Source organism: Ascaphus truei, chromosome 3, assembly GCF_040206685.1.
Source record: "Ascaphus truei isolate aAscTru1 chromosome 3, aAscTru1.hap1, whole genome shotgun sequence".
NCBI classification, from domain to species: domain Eukaryota; kingdom Metazoa; phylum Chordata; class Amphibia; order Anura; family Ascaphidae; genus Ascaphus; species Ascaphus truei.
In genome coordinates this window covers 401,084,340-401,103,454 of record NC_134485.1, presented here as the reverse complement: position 1 = coordinate 401,103,454, position 19,115 = coordinate 401,084,340, and the positions used below count along the sequence as shown (strand labels likewise).

Sequence of the window (19,115 nt, the reverse complement as noted above, 5' to 3'; positions counted from 1 at the left end):
GATATGATATATTGCAATACAACATAACCAAATTCAAAAAGTGATAACAATGCAAAAGTGCTACTGTGCAAGTCCAATACAAAAGTCTAACACAAAAAGGCTGACAAACCTGAGAGATCCTCAACGTTTCGGCTAGTAGCCCTTTCTCGAGAAAATCTTGTGCTGTAACAGAATGGAACTTGTTGTGACAATATTACATTGTTTTGTTCTTTGGGGAATTTCGGTTAATTACAATGATAATGCTAGTATAGGATGTGGCCAGCTGTCACAAAACATGTCAGTATTATTTGTCATTTTTCAGAAGGAAGCCTTGTACAGTTCTGGCATTCCTGGATGATGTTGTTTTCTTGATCTCGGTTATCTGTCGCAGAAGTACAGTATCTAGAGATAGCCGAAAAAGGACATTTTAGTCAAAGTAATTGATTGCCTATTGTTTTTTTCCGAAATGACAAATGATTGAGTCTTGAACCACCTTTGCTGACGCAGGGATATCCTGAAAACCTGACTTGTTGGTGGCTCTTGAAGACTGGAGTTGTCTACCCCTAGTTTAGACCAATTGAAAATATATTTTTAAAACATACCAATGCAGGAGATCTGAGTATAAGAGAAAGATGACAAAGCTACAATTCTCAATAATAGTACCCTACATGCATTATAACCAACCACTTTTTTTTTATTACAGAAAGATCAGAATGCATGTTCATAACAACAACGAAATTACAAGAATTTATGATGTGATTGGTACTATCAGGGGAGCTGTGGAGCCAGGTGAGCCAAGTCACTGAAGCTCAAATTCCCCAAATACACATATATCACCCCTTGTGTCAGTGCTACCTTTACCTTCATAAGTATTATGTATATCATGTACATTTCATAGTTATTAGTGTTATAAAAAATTATACATAGCAGAACCAACATACACACCTAAAATCATATTTGATGTAATAACATTATTATTACTAATACAAGCATTGTAATGATCTGTAGAGAGATTTTATTAGGGCTTTCAATTACTATGATACCAGAGCTGAACTATATTCATATGACAATGACTACTGAAATAAATCATTATCAGCAATTTGCCTTGTTACTGCATAGGTCTATGTATACAGATGTAGCAGGAGTTATTACCCTCACTGGCGTGTTGCATCGGGACATACACAACGCAGCAGAGGGTACAGCGACCGGGGTTTTGAAATATCTGCGTGCGAGATGGGGGCAGGATTAATGCATCATCTCACCCGCTGGCGCGTGCCGGCAGGTGCAGTAACAGCAGATACATGTGTATGTGATGTTTATATCTTTTGTGGTTAATTGGATATAAAATCATTTCATTGCCTGCATTGAATGCTGGCGTTACAAATGTTGACAATGTTGACATGTATTCTTACTGTATATGGAAAAATGATATAAATATTTAAACTTGTATCTGTTTTGATGCGTTTTGTTCACCTTTACAATTCATTCCTTCCCCTGAAGAAATAGTGCAGTAAAATCATCACATGAAGTAAATTATACATTAAAAAAAAAAAGAAATTACACCACGCAGTGGGAGCCCGTATTTGATATTACTGTCCAAGTATTATTTTCCATAAAGGTAGATTAGGTTGAAATAAAATAATACTTGTACTTAATTAACCCTTTCAGTGTTAAAGCAGCAATACTACACCCTCCCTCACCCCCTTTTTAAAAAAAATGTTTTTATTATTTTTATATGTAAAGGGTGTGACAATGTAATTCTTATCTAAGCTGCAATTGTCTGGTGCTCCTGTTATAAATGTGGAAAATCCTGATTGTGTGACTAATATAATGGCTGCATCCTGACTCAGTGCTGCAGTCAGTGAAATGCTGCCGCTGATAATCTAACATTATATTACTAAGTGTAACACATTATTGTTACAGCTTGCAGAGTAATAGACAGTTTGCTTTTTGGAACACAACAACGGATCTGTTTGTGATACTTAGTTGCCAAAGGGCAGAGCTCAACAAGATGTGTCAGAGGCTGTTTCAAAAGAGGAAGTGGATATGACTTTCTAAATCAGGCCTGCATAACACTCGGCTTTCCCTGTCCTCCTCCCTCCCGAGCCCGCTTCCACCCCGCATGCGAGACCGCTCTCCCCCTCCTCCCCCGCGAGTCCGCTTTCCCCCTCCTCCCCCGCGAGTCCGCTCTCCCCTCCTCCCCCGCGAGTCTGCTCTCCCCCTCCTCCCCCGCGAGGCCTCTCTCCCCCTCCTCCCCCGTGAGTCCTCTCTCCCCCTCCTCCCCCGCGAGTCCGCTCTCCCCCTCCTCCCCCACGAGCCCGCTCTCCCCCTCCTCCCCCGTGAGCCCGCTTTCACCCCCCGTGAGCCCGCTTTCACCCCGCACGCGAGCCCGCTCTCCCCCCCCCCCCGCGAGTCCGCTTTCACCCCGCGCGCGAGCCCGCTCTCTGGACTGCGCGCTGTATGCGTGTGGCACTTCCTGTTTGCGAGTGCGGTAGTTTTGCCTACTCTGCCGCCATGAAGTGAGGTGTAGGGGGGAGAGTGAGGTGCAGGGGGTTGAGGAGAGGTGCAGGGGGTGGGGAGAGGGGGGGTGAGGAGAGATGCAGGGGGGGTGAGGTGTGGGGTGTGATGTGAGGAGAGGTGCAGGGGGGGTGAGGAGAGGTGCAGGGGGGTGATGTGAGGTGCAGGGGAGTGATGTGAGGAGAGGTGCAGGGGGGGGTGATGTGAGGAGAAGTGCAGGGGGGGTGATGTGAGGTGCAGGGGAGTGAGGTGAGGTGAGGTGCAGGGGGGTGAGGTTAGGTGCAGTGGTGAGGTGATGTGCAGGGGGGTGAGGGTAGGTGCAGGGGGGTGAGGTGAGGTGCAGGGGGGTGATGTGATGTGAGGTGCAGGGGAGTTAGGTGCAGGGGGGTGGGATGTGTGTGGGCTGTAGGGGGGTATTGTGTATTATGTGGAGGGGGAATATTGTGTATGGGTGAGGGGTAGAGATGAGGGTGTGAGTGGGTGAGACTCGCAAAGGTTGATGATGAGGGGTGAAGGGGAGGATATGAGGATGAGGGGTGCTGGTGGAGATATGAAGATGAATTCAGGGGGAGATATGATGATGATGAGAGGTGCTGGTGGAGAAATGATGATGATGGTGGTGGTGGTGGTGGTGGTGGTGGTGATGGTGGTGATTTTACCCGTGCGGCCCGAATCTGTTTTCCTTGGAGCAGTTCGGCCCTTCTCGCTTTACAAGTTGTGCAGGCCTGTTCTAAATGGTTGCTGTAGCAGCCAAAGGATGTACATTAAAAAAATTATTAAAAATGGCATTAGGAGTTTTAAAAAAATGCAGACAGTATTATCTAATACTACAGAAATGATTTATTTAAAAAAAATAGGATTTTTCATGTTTTGCTGCTTTAATATCAAAAAGTTACTGATAAACTTTAAGAGTGATTTAAAAAATAATAGAGAATGAGTCTTGCCTTTAAATGTATTAAATTGCATCACTGTAGTATTCTCAATGAAATACATTGCATTTATTTGCAGACCGGTACATTATTTTGGGAGGTCATCGGGATTCGTGGGTATTTGGTGGAATTGATCCTACGACTGGGGCAGCTGTTCTACATGAAATTGCGAGAAGTTTTGGCAAACACTTGAGAAAAGGTACAAACATCCTATTAAAACACTGAATCTTGGTAAAGACCAAAAAAATGTGTTTTGTTATATGTAATATATGTAATTGTCACTGGCAGTGATCTAAACACAAGGCACATTGGGGCCTATGCAGAGAGCAGCGCTATTTCGAAATTCGCCATTTTTTGGAGAAAATCGCGCAGAAAACAGCAGAAAATGGCGAGTTACGAAAAACGCGCCAATTTTTCTTTTCTATTTCTAAAACTCGCCTCGCGGCTGGCGAGAACCTCCATCTCGCCAGTTTTAAAAATATCCTAATGCAGAGAGGCGCGAATGGCATCTAGCGGCTGTTCGCGCCAATAAAATGGCGCGATTGTCTCCTTTTTGCCTCACCAGAAAAAATTGGCAAGAAGCTGCCGCTCGCGGCCATTGCAAATGGAAAAAAAAGGCGCAAATTTTTTTTTACACATTTCTGAAGCGCGCATCTCGCTAATTTAAACTCGCCACACGCATTCATGTTAAACATAGCAGAATTCGCACATTTCTGCATATGGAGAATAAAACTCTCCAAAAAAGCTACTTTTTAATAAACTCGCCAATTTTAAAAATTCGCTGCTCTCTGCATAGGCCCCATTGTGTGTGTGTGTGTGTGTGTGTGTGTGTGTGTGTGTGTGTGTGTGTGTGTGTGTGTGTGTGTGTGTGTGTGTGTGTGTGTGTGTATTATAGACATGTGAATGTGCTCACAAGTGATATTCTTTATTGGCTATATGGTAACGGTGGAGGTTTTCTGTCGCCTTTCGCCTTTGTATGCGGGAGATAATGGTGAAAGGCAGAGTTGCAGACCTGCCTAAGACATGTGAATGTGCTCACAAGTGATCTTTTTATTTGATATATATATATATATATATATATATATATATATATAGATAGATATAGATATAGATATAAATAAATATATATATATATATATATATAGATATAAAAATATATATATAAATATATACACACACACACACACACACACACACACACACACACACACACACATATATACAGTATATATACATATTTATACACATATATATGTGTGTGTATATATATATATGTGTGTATGTATGTATATATATATATATACACACACACACACACACACACACACACACACATATACATACACACACACACATATACATACACACACACACACACACATACACACATACACATACACATACACCTGTAGGGCACACAGAGTCAAGCAGGTGTTTAAAACCATACATAATTATGGATGAGAAGCTTTATTTGAAGGCAATAAGGTTGTAAGTATGTTATAGTTATAGCTGCACAAAAACATCTTCAGATGCATACTGTATATAAAAAAAAAGACATGTGAGGCTTTAAAAACATGTGTGCAGCTACCTACAGAAAATTTATACTGCTACTGGAAGTAGAGATTCGTATGGCATTTCCAATTCTGCTCACTCGTGTAAGTTTCTGGAAGCAACAGGGCCTTAATATTGGTTACATTCAGCAAAGAGGAGAAGTAGGTAGTGATAAATTAGATTAGGTCATTGGTGGGACTCCGAACGTTTACCACACACATCTGCAACCTGCATGGTTTGTGTACGTAATCTATAATTATAATATTGGTAATACACATAAAACAACATACTGCAGAAGTTATACCCAAACATTGAGCACAGTTGTTTGTCTAGTATCGCTAGTGTTTTTGTGATTGTTAAAGATCATTTGCATCTCTTTCTCATGCAAGTACTCTTTATTGAGTTAGTGTGTTTTAACAAGCACTGTTATGAACACAGCTGTTTTTATAGGTCATTTTAATAGCCTGTGATTATGGCTGACATTTTCTAACACATGAATCTACGTACAGTAATAGGATTTTTAATGATACAGTAATTGGCAAAGAGTGATCTTCTTGTAAAAGCTTGATGGATCTACCACTACAAAAGTATAATAGGCAATATTTACTTAACAATGGCCCAGTGGAGGGCCTGGGTAGCCACAGTGACAATCAATGTATTAAAAGTATAGTTTTTATGTTGGGTTTTTTTTTCAAATATATTTCTTTGCAATTTATTTTATGTAATTACAGTAATGTACAGTGTATTGTATGGGCATAATCCCTATCAGCCACAGTTGGCTAACAGGCCTTTTGGCCATTACTGTAGGGGGGGGGGGGAGAGAATGTTGCCGGGTGAGACAACTTGTATGCCATAGCGATTGTACAGCTATGATATACAATGGGTAGTTATACTATTTCTATCATCCCCTTGGATACCTTAGTGGCAATGAAGTGACGCATGGCCACTATAGCTTCCAAGGGGTTAATACACAGGTCATGACTGAATTATTTGGCCTAGTCCAGGGTATTCACTTTGGCTTACTATATTTCTAAGGCAATATAGGAAACCAAAGTGGCCTAATTCAGAAACCTGGACAAGGCCAAATAATTGTCTGCTACCTGGCGTTGGGTGCTTTCAGCTTCAGAATAGGACATCTGGCCGCGACCTAACTAATTTGAAATAAAATAGAATTGTGTATTTTTTATCAAAACTAGTGTTCGTACATATCCGTTATAAGTGTAATATTATTATTATTATTATAATAGCTGTACTGTGAAAATTGTTTTTGCAGACCTATATAATGAAACATCCTTGCTGCATACAGATGTAGCCATGTTATAGCCCTAACCCATTCCTGCTCACAACTGATTCAAACACTGTCAGCCTGCACTCACTAATGCATTGTGCATGTCTCACTACAACGTGGCCGACCGTATAATAAGGCTGCGCTTATAGTCCTTGCTACGGCGACGCTGTGGTCGCTGAAAAATCACATTTACTTGACTACCAGCGCTCACGACCAAGCCGTCGCGTCGCTCCTACTATAAACGCACGCGACGGATTCAATACATTTGTTTTGACGCAACGGGACTATAAGCGCAGCCCAACGCTGGCGACATCTGTAGCAACTTAATTCTGCGCTAACGATAGTAAGACATTTTAGGCTTTACACCAAGTTAAACTTGGCAGGTGATTTGACCCACTTTCTAATTTTTTTACATCACGATAAAACATTTAACGAACCTCCTGAGGATCTACCCCAGAAGTGGTTATTCATTAAACTGCAATAGTGACGACCATTGATGTGGGGGTTTCTGGCACTATTGCAGTTTAATGAATAACTCCCATAAACCAGGATTCATCGAGTGCCGATGCAGCATTTACTGCCCTTCAAATTGAAAGTTAAAGCTGGATCAGGCGTTACTCCGCATCTACCCCCTAATGCGGGGGCACAATAATAGACTTTTACACTGACTACCAAACAAATCATCCAGGAAGCACACACACAGTCTGAAACTAAACAGAAATACCTGCAAATGAAACAGGAATATCTGTAGATTATTCCCAGATTTTGAGATTTTCTAACAAATTGTACAAACTACAATTTGTGAGAAATACCATCGCTACAGACATTTGAAGCAAAGTATATTCTGTTAATGTAGCCCTTGTACCCTCTCCCTAAGTGTGATTGAGGTGGGTATGATCTTCTAGCTACTACTTCAGGGTGTTGTGCTGTACCTGTTGGTAAACAGCAGGGCTGAGTGCTCCGCGGTGTTATGGGGAGAACCAGTACAGGGGTGCAAGTTACCTTGATTTTTCCTCGGTGCAGCACCTCCAGACAGTATAGATCCTGTGTTGAGCAGGGGATGGCCCATACTGACACTTCTCCTTGCACAGCAGCTGACATTAAGCACACCCCTTTGTTTTTTTCTGGGTTTTATTGCATGTAAAGTATTCACAGAGTCTTTACAGTTCTTTCACAGCTCCCTGGTGCACAGTGCCCTGATGCAGGCATTAGGCCCAGATTAGGCCTGGAGTACCCCTCCTCCATCTCCTTATGAGGTGGAGGGATGATGTTGTCCTCACACAGGGTACCCAACCAACTAACTCAATGTGGGAAAGTGCCAATATTTATAATCTGAGGTGGATGGCTGTAACCCTGCCCCTTAACAAGACAGGTTGAATACTGATTGGTTCATCTATAATGAGTGATAACCAATCAGTACCCTTTCCTCAGGCTGACACTCTCTGGTAGTTGCTAAGGCCCGCCCTTGGATACTGGTGACACAATCCACGTCTGCAAAAGCACACAAGGCCTTGAAAGAAGGAATTAACACCTCCAATGCCTGCACCTAACAGGACTTACACTGGAAAGGTCCAGGCAGAGTAGCGGCGGCTGGAGGCTAGGCTACATTAATATTGTTGCCAATTCAGCAGTCATCTTTCTTTCTTTTTTTTTGTATTTGCAACGCTTGTGCTGCCCACGAGCAAGACAGGACCCCGGTACTGAGGTGGGCAAGTAGTAAACCACACACCCACAGCAGCGGAAGCGTGCCTGGCAGGCGGATTGTCAAACGTAGCCGGGTCTGGGTTGGAGAGAGTGGGTTAGTCAATACATGCCGAGGTCTTGGAGTATAGAGTTCAGAATAGTCAAAGTCCGTTAGCCGTGGTCTGGGGTTGGAGAGATCAGAATCGTGGAAGTCTGTATAGCCGTGGTCTGGGTTGGAGAAATCCGCAAAGTCGAGGGTAAGCACGGGGTCAATAGCCAGAGAGATTCCAAAGACAAGCCGGGTCGGTACACGAAGGGTTAACTGCAAGAAAACAAAGGACAAGGAGCAAGGCACAACAGACGTAGGAGCTCAAGGCTACAAGAAGTTATGCTCAGCAAGGCATGAGAGGAACTGCAGGGTATTTAACAGGAACCAGTAGCAAGGGAGGTGGGGCGTAGGCGCGGCCTCCGCGGAGGCAAGGATTGGCTGCAGGAGCCAAGTGGGCTAAAACAAGTATTTGCCACGCAGCTGGGGAGCGGTGAACGTCGTAACGTGTGCGTACCGCGCATGAGAGAGGTGCGGTGCGTTCGAGGGGGCGGAGCTAAGCTCCGTGGCACACTAGAAGAGCTGCGCTTGCATGCGCACTCTGTAAGCTGAGGGGGGGTGCACGCGCTGGTGCCAGAGCGGAGATCTGAGATATGACAAGTAAGGATGTTCCCCGATTCCTTACAGTATTGAGAAAAGGGGGAATATTCTAGTAGCTTTGATTTCTGTCAAAAGTACCCTTTCCGACCGCTATATTTTGCAAGCCCTTCTCGAATGTGAGGAGGAGAAGGACTATTTTGACCGGCCTTTTGAACAACATTCTCATATAAATTGCAAAAAGAGATCTGGACAAACAAATATAAACAAAAAACGGTACTCGGTGTATTGCAAATAAAAAATTTTATTAAACTAAATAAAGAGGTTGAGTATAAAATAATCCAAAGTGGGGGATACCGAGCAGAGCACCCCGCCTGACGCCTACTGGGAGGCTCACTCTGAGACCATTCCAGCTCACTCTGCGTTCATGTACTCTGTATTCGTGTACTCTGCCCGGATACGGGAGCGGACCAGTGACCTGAACATGGCTACAATGTTTATTGGGAACTCCCTTTCAAAACACTGCTTCCTGGTCTTATAAATAGCTAGCCTAGCAAATGCCAGGAGCAGGTTGACGAGGAGATCCCTAAGTTTATTGTCCTGAGACAGTGGGAGCCCAAAAATAAAAAGGTGAGGGGAAAAGTGCAGCCAGAACTGCAGGAGAAGGCTCCTCAAGGTGGATAAGAGAGGCTGCAGCTAAAATAAATATGGTATATGGATTGCCGTTTGCCCCAAAAGGGGCATGTGGCTGGGGAGTATGTGATGTGGGCCAAGTACACTCCCGTACTCAGTGCACCATGGAGGATCTTCAACTCAGATCCTCAGTGGGGTGGGGAATCAACTCTGAATAGTTCCCTCCACCGTGGCCTCTGCCCTCGTTTGCTGGTAATACCCGCCTCCAGATGGTATCGGGGCAGGTGACAACGGTGAGTTAGTGAACTATACAGAGCACAAGAGAGTACAGCCCTTTCCTCTGCATGCTGTGGAAACATGCCAGGGACAGGTCCTGGAACTTGTTGGGGTTGGGACTGAGAGGAACCTGACAAGGAGTTGCTGTGTCTTTGGTCCAATGCAAGGATACGGAGAGCTGGGGGTGAAATGTGGGTAGGGCTCTCTGGTCTGCAACACCCCCTCGATGAAGGTGCGTGAGTTGAGGGAAATTGAATCTTTACACTCCTGGATCAGACGTTGAGGGACACAGGCAGTAGACAGACGCACACATCCCCCGACTCTGGTCACTCGTGGTGGATATAGTGTGAATCCAACATCCGAACCCCCCACTGCCAGATTAAACAGCAGGGGCCTAGCGAGGAAATCAAGCCCCACCACTGCCTTTCCTATCGCGGGAACCTGGCTTCAGGGACCGTAGGTCCCTGTAGTATGTGCTGCAACAAGAGGTCTCCTAACATCTTGGGCTTGATAATAAACAGTTGCCAGTCATACCCCATATCATGCAGCTGCCAAAAAAACGCCAGCTGGCACCACTGCGGAGACGGATCTGCGAATCGGTATCTCTGCAGATATTGGAGGTGGAAAGTGTGTATGTAGGAACGTCACACACTACTCCCTGTTCTCCCTGTCACAGAGGAATGCAACACCCGCAGAGACCCAATGCTTTCCCATCCAGAGAAAGTCCAGCAACTTCCTCTGGATCTTGCTGTTCAGGGGTCTGCAGCACTCTTGGGAAGGTTCTTCTCAGCGAGCACCTCATGGGGAGGGTCCAGTCCAGCAGGCGCCTCCTGCAGATCCTAACAATCTTCCCACAGAGAGGGTGCACCTCAGACGCCTCCCCAAATATAATTTGGGGCACAGTCCACAACACCCCCCCCCCCTTATATTTGCTTCTCCCGGTCCATCCTCCATTCCCCCATCCTTCCCTTTAATCCCACTCCCAGAGTCACCCATGGGGGTCAGCCCAATGTAATCCCCTCCTCCGGTGACACGAGCTGGGAATTGCCCCAGGTGTGTCACAGCCGGATGGGGATCTTGACCGACCCATGAGTCCCTGAGGACAGCTGCATCCGATGCGGTAGATTCACTGAAACACAAGTCCCTGGGGACTATTTTCCAGTTGAGGGGTAGTGGAGGGCACCCCAACATCCATGTCCAGGGTCTCATGCTGTATAGCACTCTGACCCCCAACCCTTGTAATCTGTGGTACCTTTTTTTTTTAACGGCATTATTTATAGCATTTCTTTTATGCACAATGATTTCTTACACCATTTTGTGATTAGAGCAACAAAAAAAAGGCAGCGGACTGCCAAATAAGCAGGAAGAGGCGCATAAGTACAATAAAAAGGTTTATTCCATAAAGGGATCAAACATCACCCCCAAACAGCATCAAAAAGCACCACACCAACGCGTTTCGGGCTGTGTGCCCTTTATCATATGTTCGTGTTTTATCACTTTTGTGATTTAACATGTTTTTAAAAACGGGCTTCCTTTAAATTCGCAAACACTATATTTTTACATTCTGCTCATTGTATCTGGGGGGGAGGGGAGTCAAAGACCGAGCCACTGATTGAGCCACCTGTGCTGAAGCAGGGTTATCCTGAAAACCTGACATGTTGATAGCTCATAAGGACTGGAGTTGGCTTCCCCTGATATAGGCTACTGCTTACTGACGAAAGGGCCATTGAAATTAACAGTTTTTCACTTTGTATCAGTATATATTTCAACCCAGATGTATAATTTCAGGCTGGAGGCCCAGAAGGACGATTATCTTTGCAAGTTGGGATGCAGAAGAATTTGGACTCCTGGGATCTACGGAGTGGGCTGAGGTAATACAGGACACAAAACACAGGCCCATATTTACAGTACTAAGCAATCTTTGACTGTAAGACACCTTTTGGTTCTGGAAGCCAGTTCAGTGAGCTTAAAGGGTCTTCCAGTGTTCAGAAAGGGCTTTTATGTAGAAGACTTATTAAACATGGCCTATTATTTTATGTAAACATCACTACATCATGCTTTATAACAGTGTTTCTCCTACCTTTTTTTTGTGCATTTCAACATACCTCTCAGATTGTAAACTCTGGCATTGATTTCCTTTTCCCTGTTGGGGGCTTTAGCAACGTTTAATGGAGTATGAATAAAGTGTAAGCACGTAGCTAGACTTCTGACATCATTACTCAGAGCAGATAATGTGGTAAAGAAATTGCAATTGGTTGCTTCAACATGTGATAGCGACAGGCCGTACAACTTCAGTTGTCAGTGGAGAGAAGATGCATGAGAGTGACTCCCATTCAGAGGAAGATTTTTAAGAAATGAAGAGAAGGAGTCTTTAAGCAACTGAGGATACATTGGCTTCAATAAACAATGAGGATGGCTTGTCACAAGACAGAATCGTGGTATTATAGTGGGTCATCAGGCCGTGTTCTAGGCCTCAGCCTACATTTTTCGTGTCTCTATTTTGCTTTTTTATATATTTTTCTTCTGCCTGTAAATGACAGAGAATGGATTATGTTTATACATTTATGGAATTTATCTTTGTTTTTTTTTCATTTTTTTTTTTATCTTTCGACATCAGCTCATTGAATTACAAAATTGTGGTAGTTCCAGGAGTCTTTGGTCCTGAAGTTCTTGGCTAAAGTTGTGAGTGGAATACCGAAAGGATCGGTACTGGGGCGTCTAAGAGGGGATATGATAGCTATTTATAAATATATTCAGGGTCAACATAAGGAACTTTCAAGATAACTATATCCCAAGGACAAATCAAAGGACACAGGGTCATCCCTGGAGATTGAAGGAAATTCAATTTCACCAGCAGCAAAGGAAATGGTTCTTTACAGTAAGGGCAGTTACATTGTTGAATTCGTTACCCATGGAGACAGTGAAGGAAGGTACTGTACAATAGATATCTTTAAGAAAAAATGTTGGACATATTTTTAGAAAAGAAAGTTACTGTATACAGGGATATAACAAATAAGTAAACATAAGGATGTTCATCCAGGGAGAAATCAGATGACCATTATTCGGGAAGGAATTGATTTTTCCTCTAAAGAGACATAATTGCCAAATGTTTCACTGGGGTTTTTGTTTGCCTTTCTCTGGATCAATATATCTACAAATATAAATTAAGTATCTCAGTCAACTAAATGTAATATATGTTGAACTCTATGGACACAACTCTTTCAACCTCATCTACTATGTAACGATGTTAGTAATATTTTGTATTTTTTTGTTTTTGTTGTTTCAATGGCCTACAGCCCTATTAACCAGATTTGGCTGTAAGGTATTTATATATGTTGGGGTTGTTAGGTGTGTAAAAGGTGGGGTGGCAGGATTAGTGGTAGGTAATGGAGTTGGTGCCCTAAGTAGGATGTATAGGGACTTTGGGATAGGTACTTGCCCATTAATGCCTTATTAGCTACTATAAAATGCATAGTGTTGTGATGGTAGGGTGTTTGTGTATTCTTTAAAACTCTATATTGTCCGAAGGCCTTCCTTTGCTATGCAATGGAAGACCATCAGGTATCAAATTTTGATTAATAATATATATATATATATATATATATATATATATATATATACATTTCCCCCCCCCCGATGGTAGCCATTTATTGTACAGTAGTTGCATGTGGATTTTTGTCATTCGTTAGGAAATTGCAGTAGTGACTCCTGCAGTTCTCCTGTATTACAGCCAAAAGGCACATGCAAATTAGTTAATAAATGCATGGTTACTGTGCATTTATAATCCTTCGTTAAATATGGCTTTTTTCCCCGATAAAGCTGAATATTGTTGCCAATTTAACAATGTTTTGTGAATCTAGGCCTATGTGTGACAGCTTGTGATTTTACAGAGGAGTTATATAAGGCATTTGTTTTCCTGTTGTAACCTAATTTGTAGAACCCATATTGAAGTTCTTATTAATAGATATTTTCTGATCACCCAATATATATATATATATATATATATATATATATATATATATATATATATATATATATATATATATATATACATACAGTGGTTGACAAATCACCAACAAACGTGTGCTGCTTGGGCCAATATTTACTCGCCCGGGGGTTAAATCCACTCGCCCGGGGGTTAAATCCACTCGCCCAGGGCGAGCAAATGTATAGGTTTGTCGAACACTGTATATATATATATATATATATATATATATTTCAGATTTATTTACACCAAATAAAACAAGTGAGAGATGATTATCTTGCCATATGTTTTATAATACTTATGTAGTGTACATTTTGCGGTAGAAGGTAATAAGCCCTGCATCTCAGGAACAAACTTTAAACACCCCACCAGGGATTTCTTTCATTTCTGTTTACAATTGTAGTGTTCCATGCGGGCGCAAGCAGACATGCAAATAAGGGAAAAGCTGAGCAGTGGGAGAACTCGTTCTGCAAATCATTGTCTACCTGTTAACTTGGACAAGACCCCTAATCTGCCTGTCTCTCAGATATTGAACTCATTTCATTATGCTACATTATGTTTAAGCGTTACATCTTTGTACCTTATGTTAATGCTCTATGAACATTTTTTTTACTATTATGCACAAACATTTACTGTATGTACAGTATGTTAACCCTTCATCAATAATGCTAAAAAAGCTTGAATGCAACTTGAATAGCTCATATCTGTGTCACCATCTAGTGGATAAGATAGGTAAAACATGAATCAAAGCATACTGCACAGCAGTGCTCCTGGTCTTCAACTCATTCTCCAAATAATTAAAGTGGAAAGGCCAGAATTTTACCATAAAATCATTTTATATGTATCTAAAAATACTTTAAAAGTTCCATACTTCAACATTTTGAATAGATCATATTTTTTTTGTAGCACTTGAGCTATATATGTATACATTATATTAGCCTATGGTAGTGATGCATTGTAGTTGCATGTGTATTTTCGATATTTGCCTAGTTGATTTCAGTGTAAAAAAAAAATACACCTAGCTACTTAGCCAACTGCCGTGCAATTAGCGGGGACAGGCAGTCCAAGGGCCAATTCAAAACCCTTCTGAGCCAGAATGAGCCCATAAGCTGTGAGTTGAAGAGTGTATAAAGCGGAGAATGAACTCCAAAAACCGGTGCTCAAAATAATATGCAAAGGCACTGTAACAATGAAGTATAAGTGTATAAGTCCTGCCACTGATGCGTGCAATATGGACTCAGCCTCAGGAAGGGGGCTAAAAAGTGGTAGGGAGCAAAGGAGCCCAGTGTGAGACACCCCCAGTAATGAATACTACTCCGCCACTACCCTCACCGATCCTGGCGTCCTATGCACACCCCATAAGCCCCTGAGTGCGTAGTACTCACAAACTTGACACGTCGATGCCGCCGGTCCAACGCTGTAATCCGGAGACTTGATCCAATGCGCAGTGTCGGCGTGCTCCAGCCCGGGAAGTCAAAATGAAAAAAGCAGGTATGGCGGTTTACAGCCGTCCGTATGGGTAAGAATAGAGCGCAATCAATTCATTAAAAAAAGGTAACTTTTAATGTGCACTAAACATATACAAAAATACCACAAAGAAACTCTGACGCGTTTCGTCCTGTAACTAGGACTTTGTCAAAGTCCTAGTTACAGGACGAAACGCGTCAGAGTTTCTTTGTTGCATTTTTGTATATGTTTAGTGCACATTAAAAGTTACCTTTTTCAATTAATTGATTGCGCTCTATTCTTACCCATACGGACGGCTGTGAACCGCCATACCTGCTTTTTTTCATTGTGAGTTAAAGAGCCCTGCTGTACCGTATGATCAGTGTGGAGTTTACAGAGACCATGGAATAAGAATTCAACAAAGGCTGTCTGCAAATAGATTTGGTCATTGGGTTTTCTAATAAATACTTCTCACTGAAATATGAAAATAAACAAGGGAGTAGCTGGGGAGAAAATGAACAGTTTACCAGGATGTAATATTATTGTTATGACTGATAAAAAGCATAATACATAACAGCTAGACATCTGGTTCATTTAAAAAAAAAAAAAAAAAAGTAAGTTTATCATAAGACATTTTATCATTTCCTGTTTCCGCTAGTAAAATTAAAGATTCACATCACATTTGCAACTTTAAGCCCAGCAACGAACACCCTATTATTTTTGGCATTAAAAAAAAACAAACGAACCTCAAAAATTACTAGTGATGGGCACATTTTCCCAGGAGGTTGTGTACCAGGGGAAATTATTATTATTTTTTGGCAAAAACATTAGCAAAATGTATTAGAGTTGGACAAATTTTTTTTGGTCAAACATAAAATGATAATGTACAGGTCCCAGACCTTAAATTCGTGTCACGTGTCCTTTTATACAGTAAGCTGCCATTTTTGCCAAATTAATTGCGAAAAAGGGCAAAAATCTGGCAAAATTGTGAGCAATATAGCAGACATTTTGAGAAATTTCCACAAACATTTGTGAAACGTATTTGAAGACAATCTCTACAAATGACAATAAATGTATTTTTTATTTTTTCCCCTTGCATCTCTAACTTAAAAGGTAATATACATATACACTAATTGTTATTCATTTTTTTTATATCATTATACATTTTTATGATATATATATATCATAAATATATGAATAAAAAAATTGTGTAAATGTATACTGATCTACTCCTTGAAATGTCCAGTCCGATGATTGCGCTTATATGGGTTAGGGGCAACTTTCAGGTGGAGAACCACGTCCAGAAGAAATCTAAAAAAACAAATCTCAAAAAAAATAAAATAAAAAATAATATATATATTATTTTTTATTTTATTTTTTTTAAGATTTGTTTTTTTAGATTTCTTCTGGACGTGGTTCTCCACCTGAAAGCTGCCCCTAACCCATATAAGCGCAATCATCGGACTGGACATTTCAAGGAGTAGATCAGTATACATTTATACAATTTTTTTATTCATATTTTTATGATGTTAGTTCTTTCTGCAAATAGTTATTTTATTTTTATTGGAAGCAATATTGCTATTGTCCTACTATTACCATATCTACTGGCGCTACTATTGTCTGTCATATATATATATATATGTATATATATGTATATATGTATATATATGTATGTAACGGGTATTCCCCCCCACCCAATCGCATGTGTGTGTGTGTGTGTGTGCAGGGAACCTAATGTTACCTGGTGTGGTACGTTATACCTGTCAGCTCACAGGAGGCCTGAGCCTCCGCTAGTGAGAGCCTGGGGTGAATCTCTGGAACGTTCTCGTCGGTCAGCACCTCCACCTATGTAGGATTCTATAGGAATGTAGAATGGGCCTACAGAAACCACATACACCAGGGTTATGGCTAAAAGGTTTACTGAACGAGCAAATAACACAATAACATCACATCATATTGTATAGCAACACAACACAGAGTATCATACTTTCACAGTGGAACATCATCAGTATGCACAACGATATATATGCCACCCTCTGTCACTAGCTGGCAGCTATAACCTTGCCCCTAACTGGGCTATAACCTCCTTACATAGTATCCCCAAAGTCCTTGTACCCAAAGTCCCAAGAGTCCCACAACCCCACCCACGTGTGGAACAGCGCTGCCCACTAAGATGAAGTGTCTAGGTGGTGCACTTGGTGACTTGGATAATACCTGGATAATATATATATATATATGTAGCGCACTTTCCCCACCCTCTGAGAGATGTGTGGCTACGGTGTGTGTATATGGTGCAATACCTGTGGTGCACAGGAGATCTGAGTCTCCGCTACTGGGAACCTGGGGTATACTTGAATCGATGTTTGGTCGGTAGCGCCTCCACCTGTACAGGATTCTATGATGTAGAATAACCCCGCTACAGGACACGCATTCAATAAAACACACACACACTTAGGAAAGATAACAGTTTTACTTAACATAAATAACCTAGGATATATATATACCACCAACCAGGCCACGCACAGCCGTACCCTCCAATGCTCCGCTCCCCCACCCAAGGTGTGTGGGACAACGTTGCCCCACTATAGTGTTTGAGTTGGTGCACTGATGCATTGGGTACCTGCCGGGTGATGCCACACCCGGGCGCGCTGATACCACGATGCTGGGATCCACGGATCCGATGCTGATACTGCAAAGCCTCCGCCTCTACATTGGTTGGGTCCCTCGTGGATTGTACCACTGTAAATAATGTCTTTATTAATGTAGGGCGATCTGTGTCCTGGACCACCGTGCGGCGTCTCCCTGTGTCCCCAACACTAATATTGCTAAGCAGGGCAGGGTCCCTATCTGAGGGGCAAGTCCCTATAGCAGTCACAAACTATGTGGGAGTCGGGCCCTAGCTGGGGCATAATAGGGGGTATCTGGCCTAGTACAGATGACACTGACATCTGCACATATAACTTACTCCTTCCTTGTCCCAGCTCCATCTGCAACTCTCCTGTCAGCTCAAACTTCACGCCCACCCAAAGTTCCAATCTCCCCTCAGGAGATTCTAGCAGCCCTATTGGCTGCACTGTCATGTGTTGTGCAGACCCTGGGGCTGCTGGAACCTTTGCATGCGTAAACCTTTTCTGCGCATGCAAGCGCACAAACAAAATGGCTGCGCCCTTACCGGCTACCCGCCTGCAGCGGAGGTGAGGAGAGCAAAAGGGAGGACCGGGCTACATATATAATGATCAAAAAATAAATCCCTAAAAGGGCGCTCTGGATCATCAAAAAATAACAATTTATTGAACACACATGAAAAAGATACTAGGTATAAAAAAGTCCGTTTTAGATTGGCGTATGGAATTCCTGCGTCTACTCTTTGAGCAGCTGATGGTAGATGCGACTGTTCGGATCAGCTGGTTCTTGTCAGCGTGCGTCTACGTATGACGCATCCCTTTGGACGCCCTCAACATACTTGATTTTGGCACAGACAGACGTCATAAAAAACCCCTTTAAATCGGACTGCTGTTCTTTAGCGCATATCACTCCTGGAAGATGCCCTCGGGTGAAATGTGCGTCCAGTTTGAGTGTTGTGCTGGGACCCCGTCTGTTGATACCTGTATGTGCATATCTGTGTATTATACTGTATGGACTTCTCTAATGATTTAGATGGTCTGTGCCTTCAATCAACATTAGTGCTTTTGAATGCCTACATTATCAACATTGACTTCTTTTGCTTCTGTGGCTGAGTATCCATGTTCTTTTATACCTGGCACTCACTAATAGGCTGCGATCCCAGTGCGTTCTTCAGCGCACGCCGTGCGCACAAGCACCGCCCCCCAATCAGACCGGGCCCAGAACCTACCTCGGCGCGCATTTGGCAGCCGCACTGTAGGACAGGTTTTCTTAAACACAACAAAATTGGATTTGTAACTCGCGCCCCTGCCGGCGGTTCAGCCAATGAGGGCGAACCAGCCGCGTTAGGTCATGACCACACCCCTGCAAAAATCCCGCCACTCCCCCTCACATCACAATCTCTCCCTCTCTCCCAAGATCGCTGTGAAGCGCTGTGCACGCGCCGCCCCCCCCCCCCCCCCTTGCCGGAAGCCTTATGGGACATTTTATTTTTGCAGATAGAGCATACACATTTCTTCTGTCCTGGACTTTTTCAGTACTCTGGGCTTTTACCCTCTGGAT

At 42.7% G+C, this 19,115-nt stretch overlaps 1 protein-coding gene across 4 annotated transcripts in view; it reads left to right on the top strand.

Moving 5' to 3' along the window:
- Positions 1-19,115, top strand: part of NAALAD2 (N-acetylated alpha-linked acidic dipeptidase 2) — a 204,324-nt gene that overhangs the window by 126,835 nt on the left and 58,374 nt on the right. For all 4 annotated transcript variants that reach the window (XM_075592544.1, XM_075592542.1, XM_075592545.1 and 1 more), the window contains exons 10-12: positions 683-768; positions 3,505-3,624; positions 11,288-11,370. In XM_075592544.1, coding sequence (XP_075448659.1) covers positions 683-768; positions 3,505-3,624; positions 11,288-11,370 — 289 coding nt within the window. The remainder of the gene's footprint in view (positions 1-682; positions 769-3,504; positions 3,625-11,287; positions 11,371-19,115) is intronic.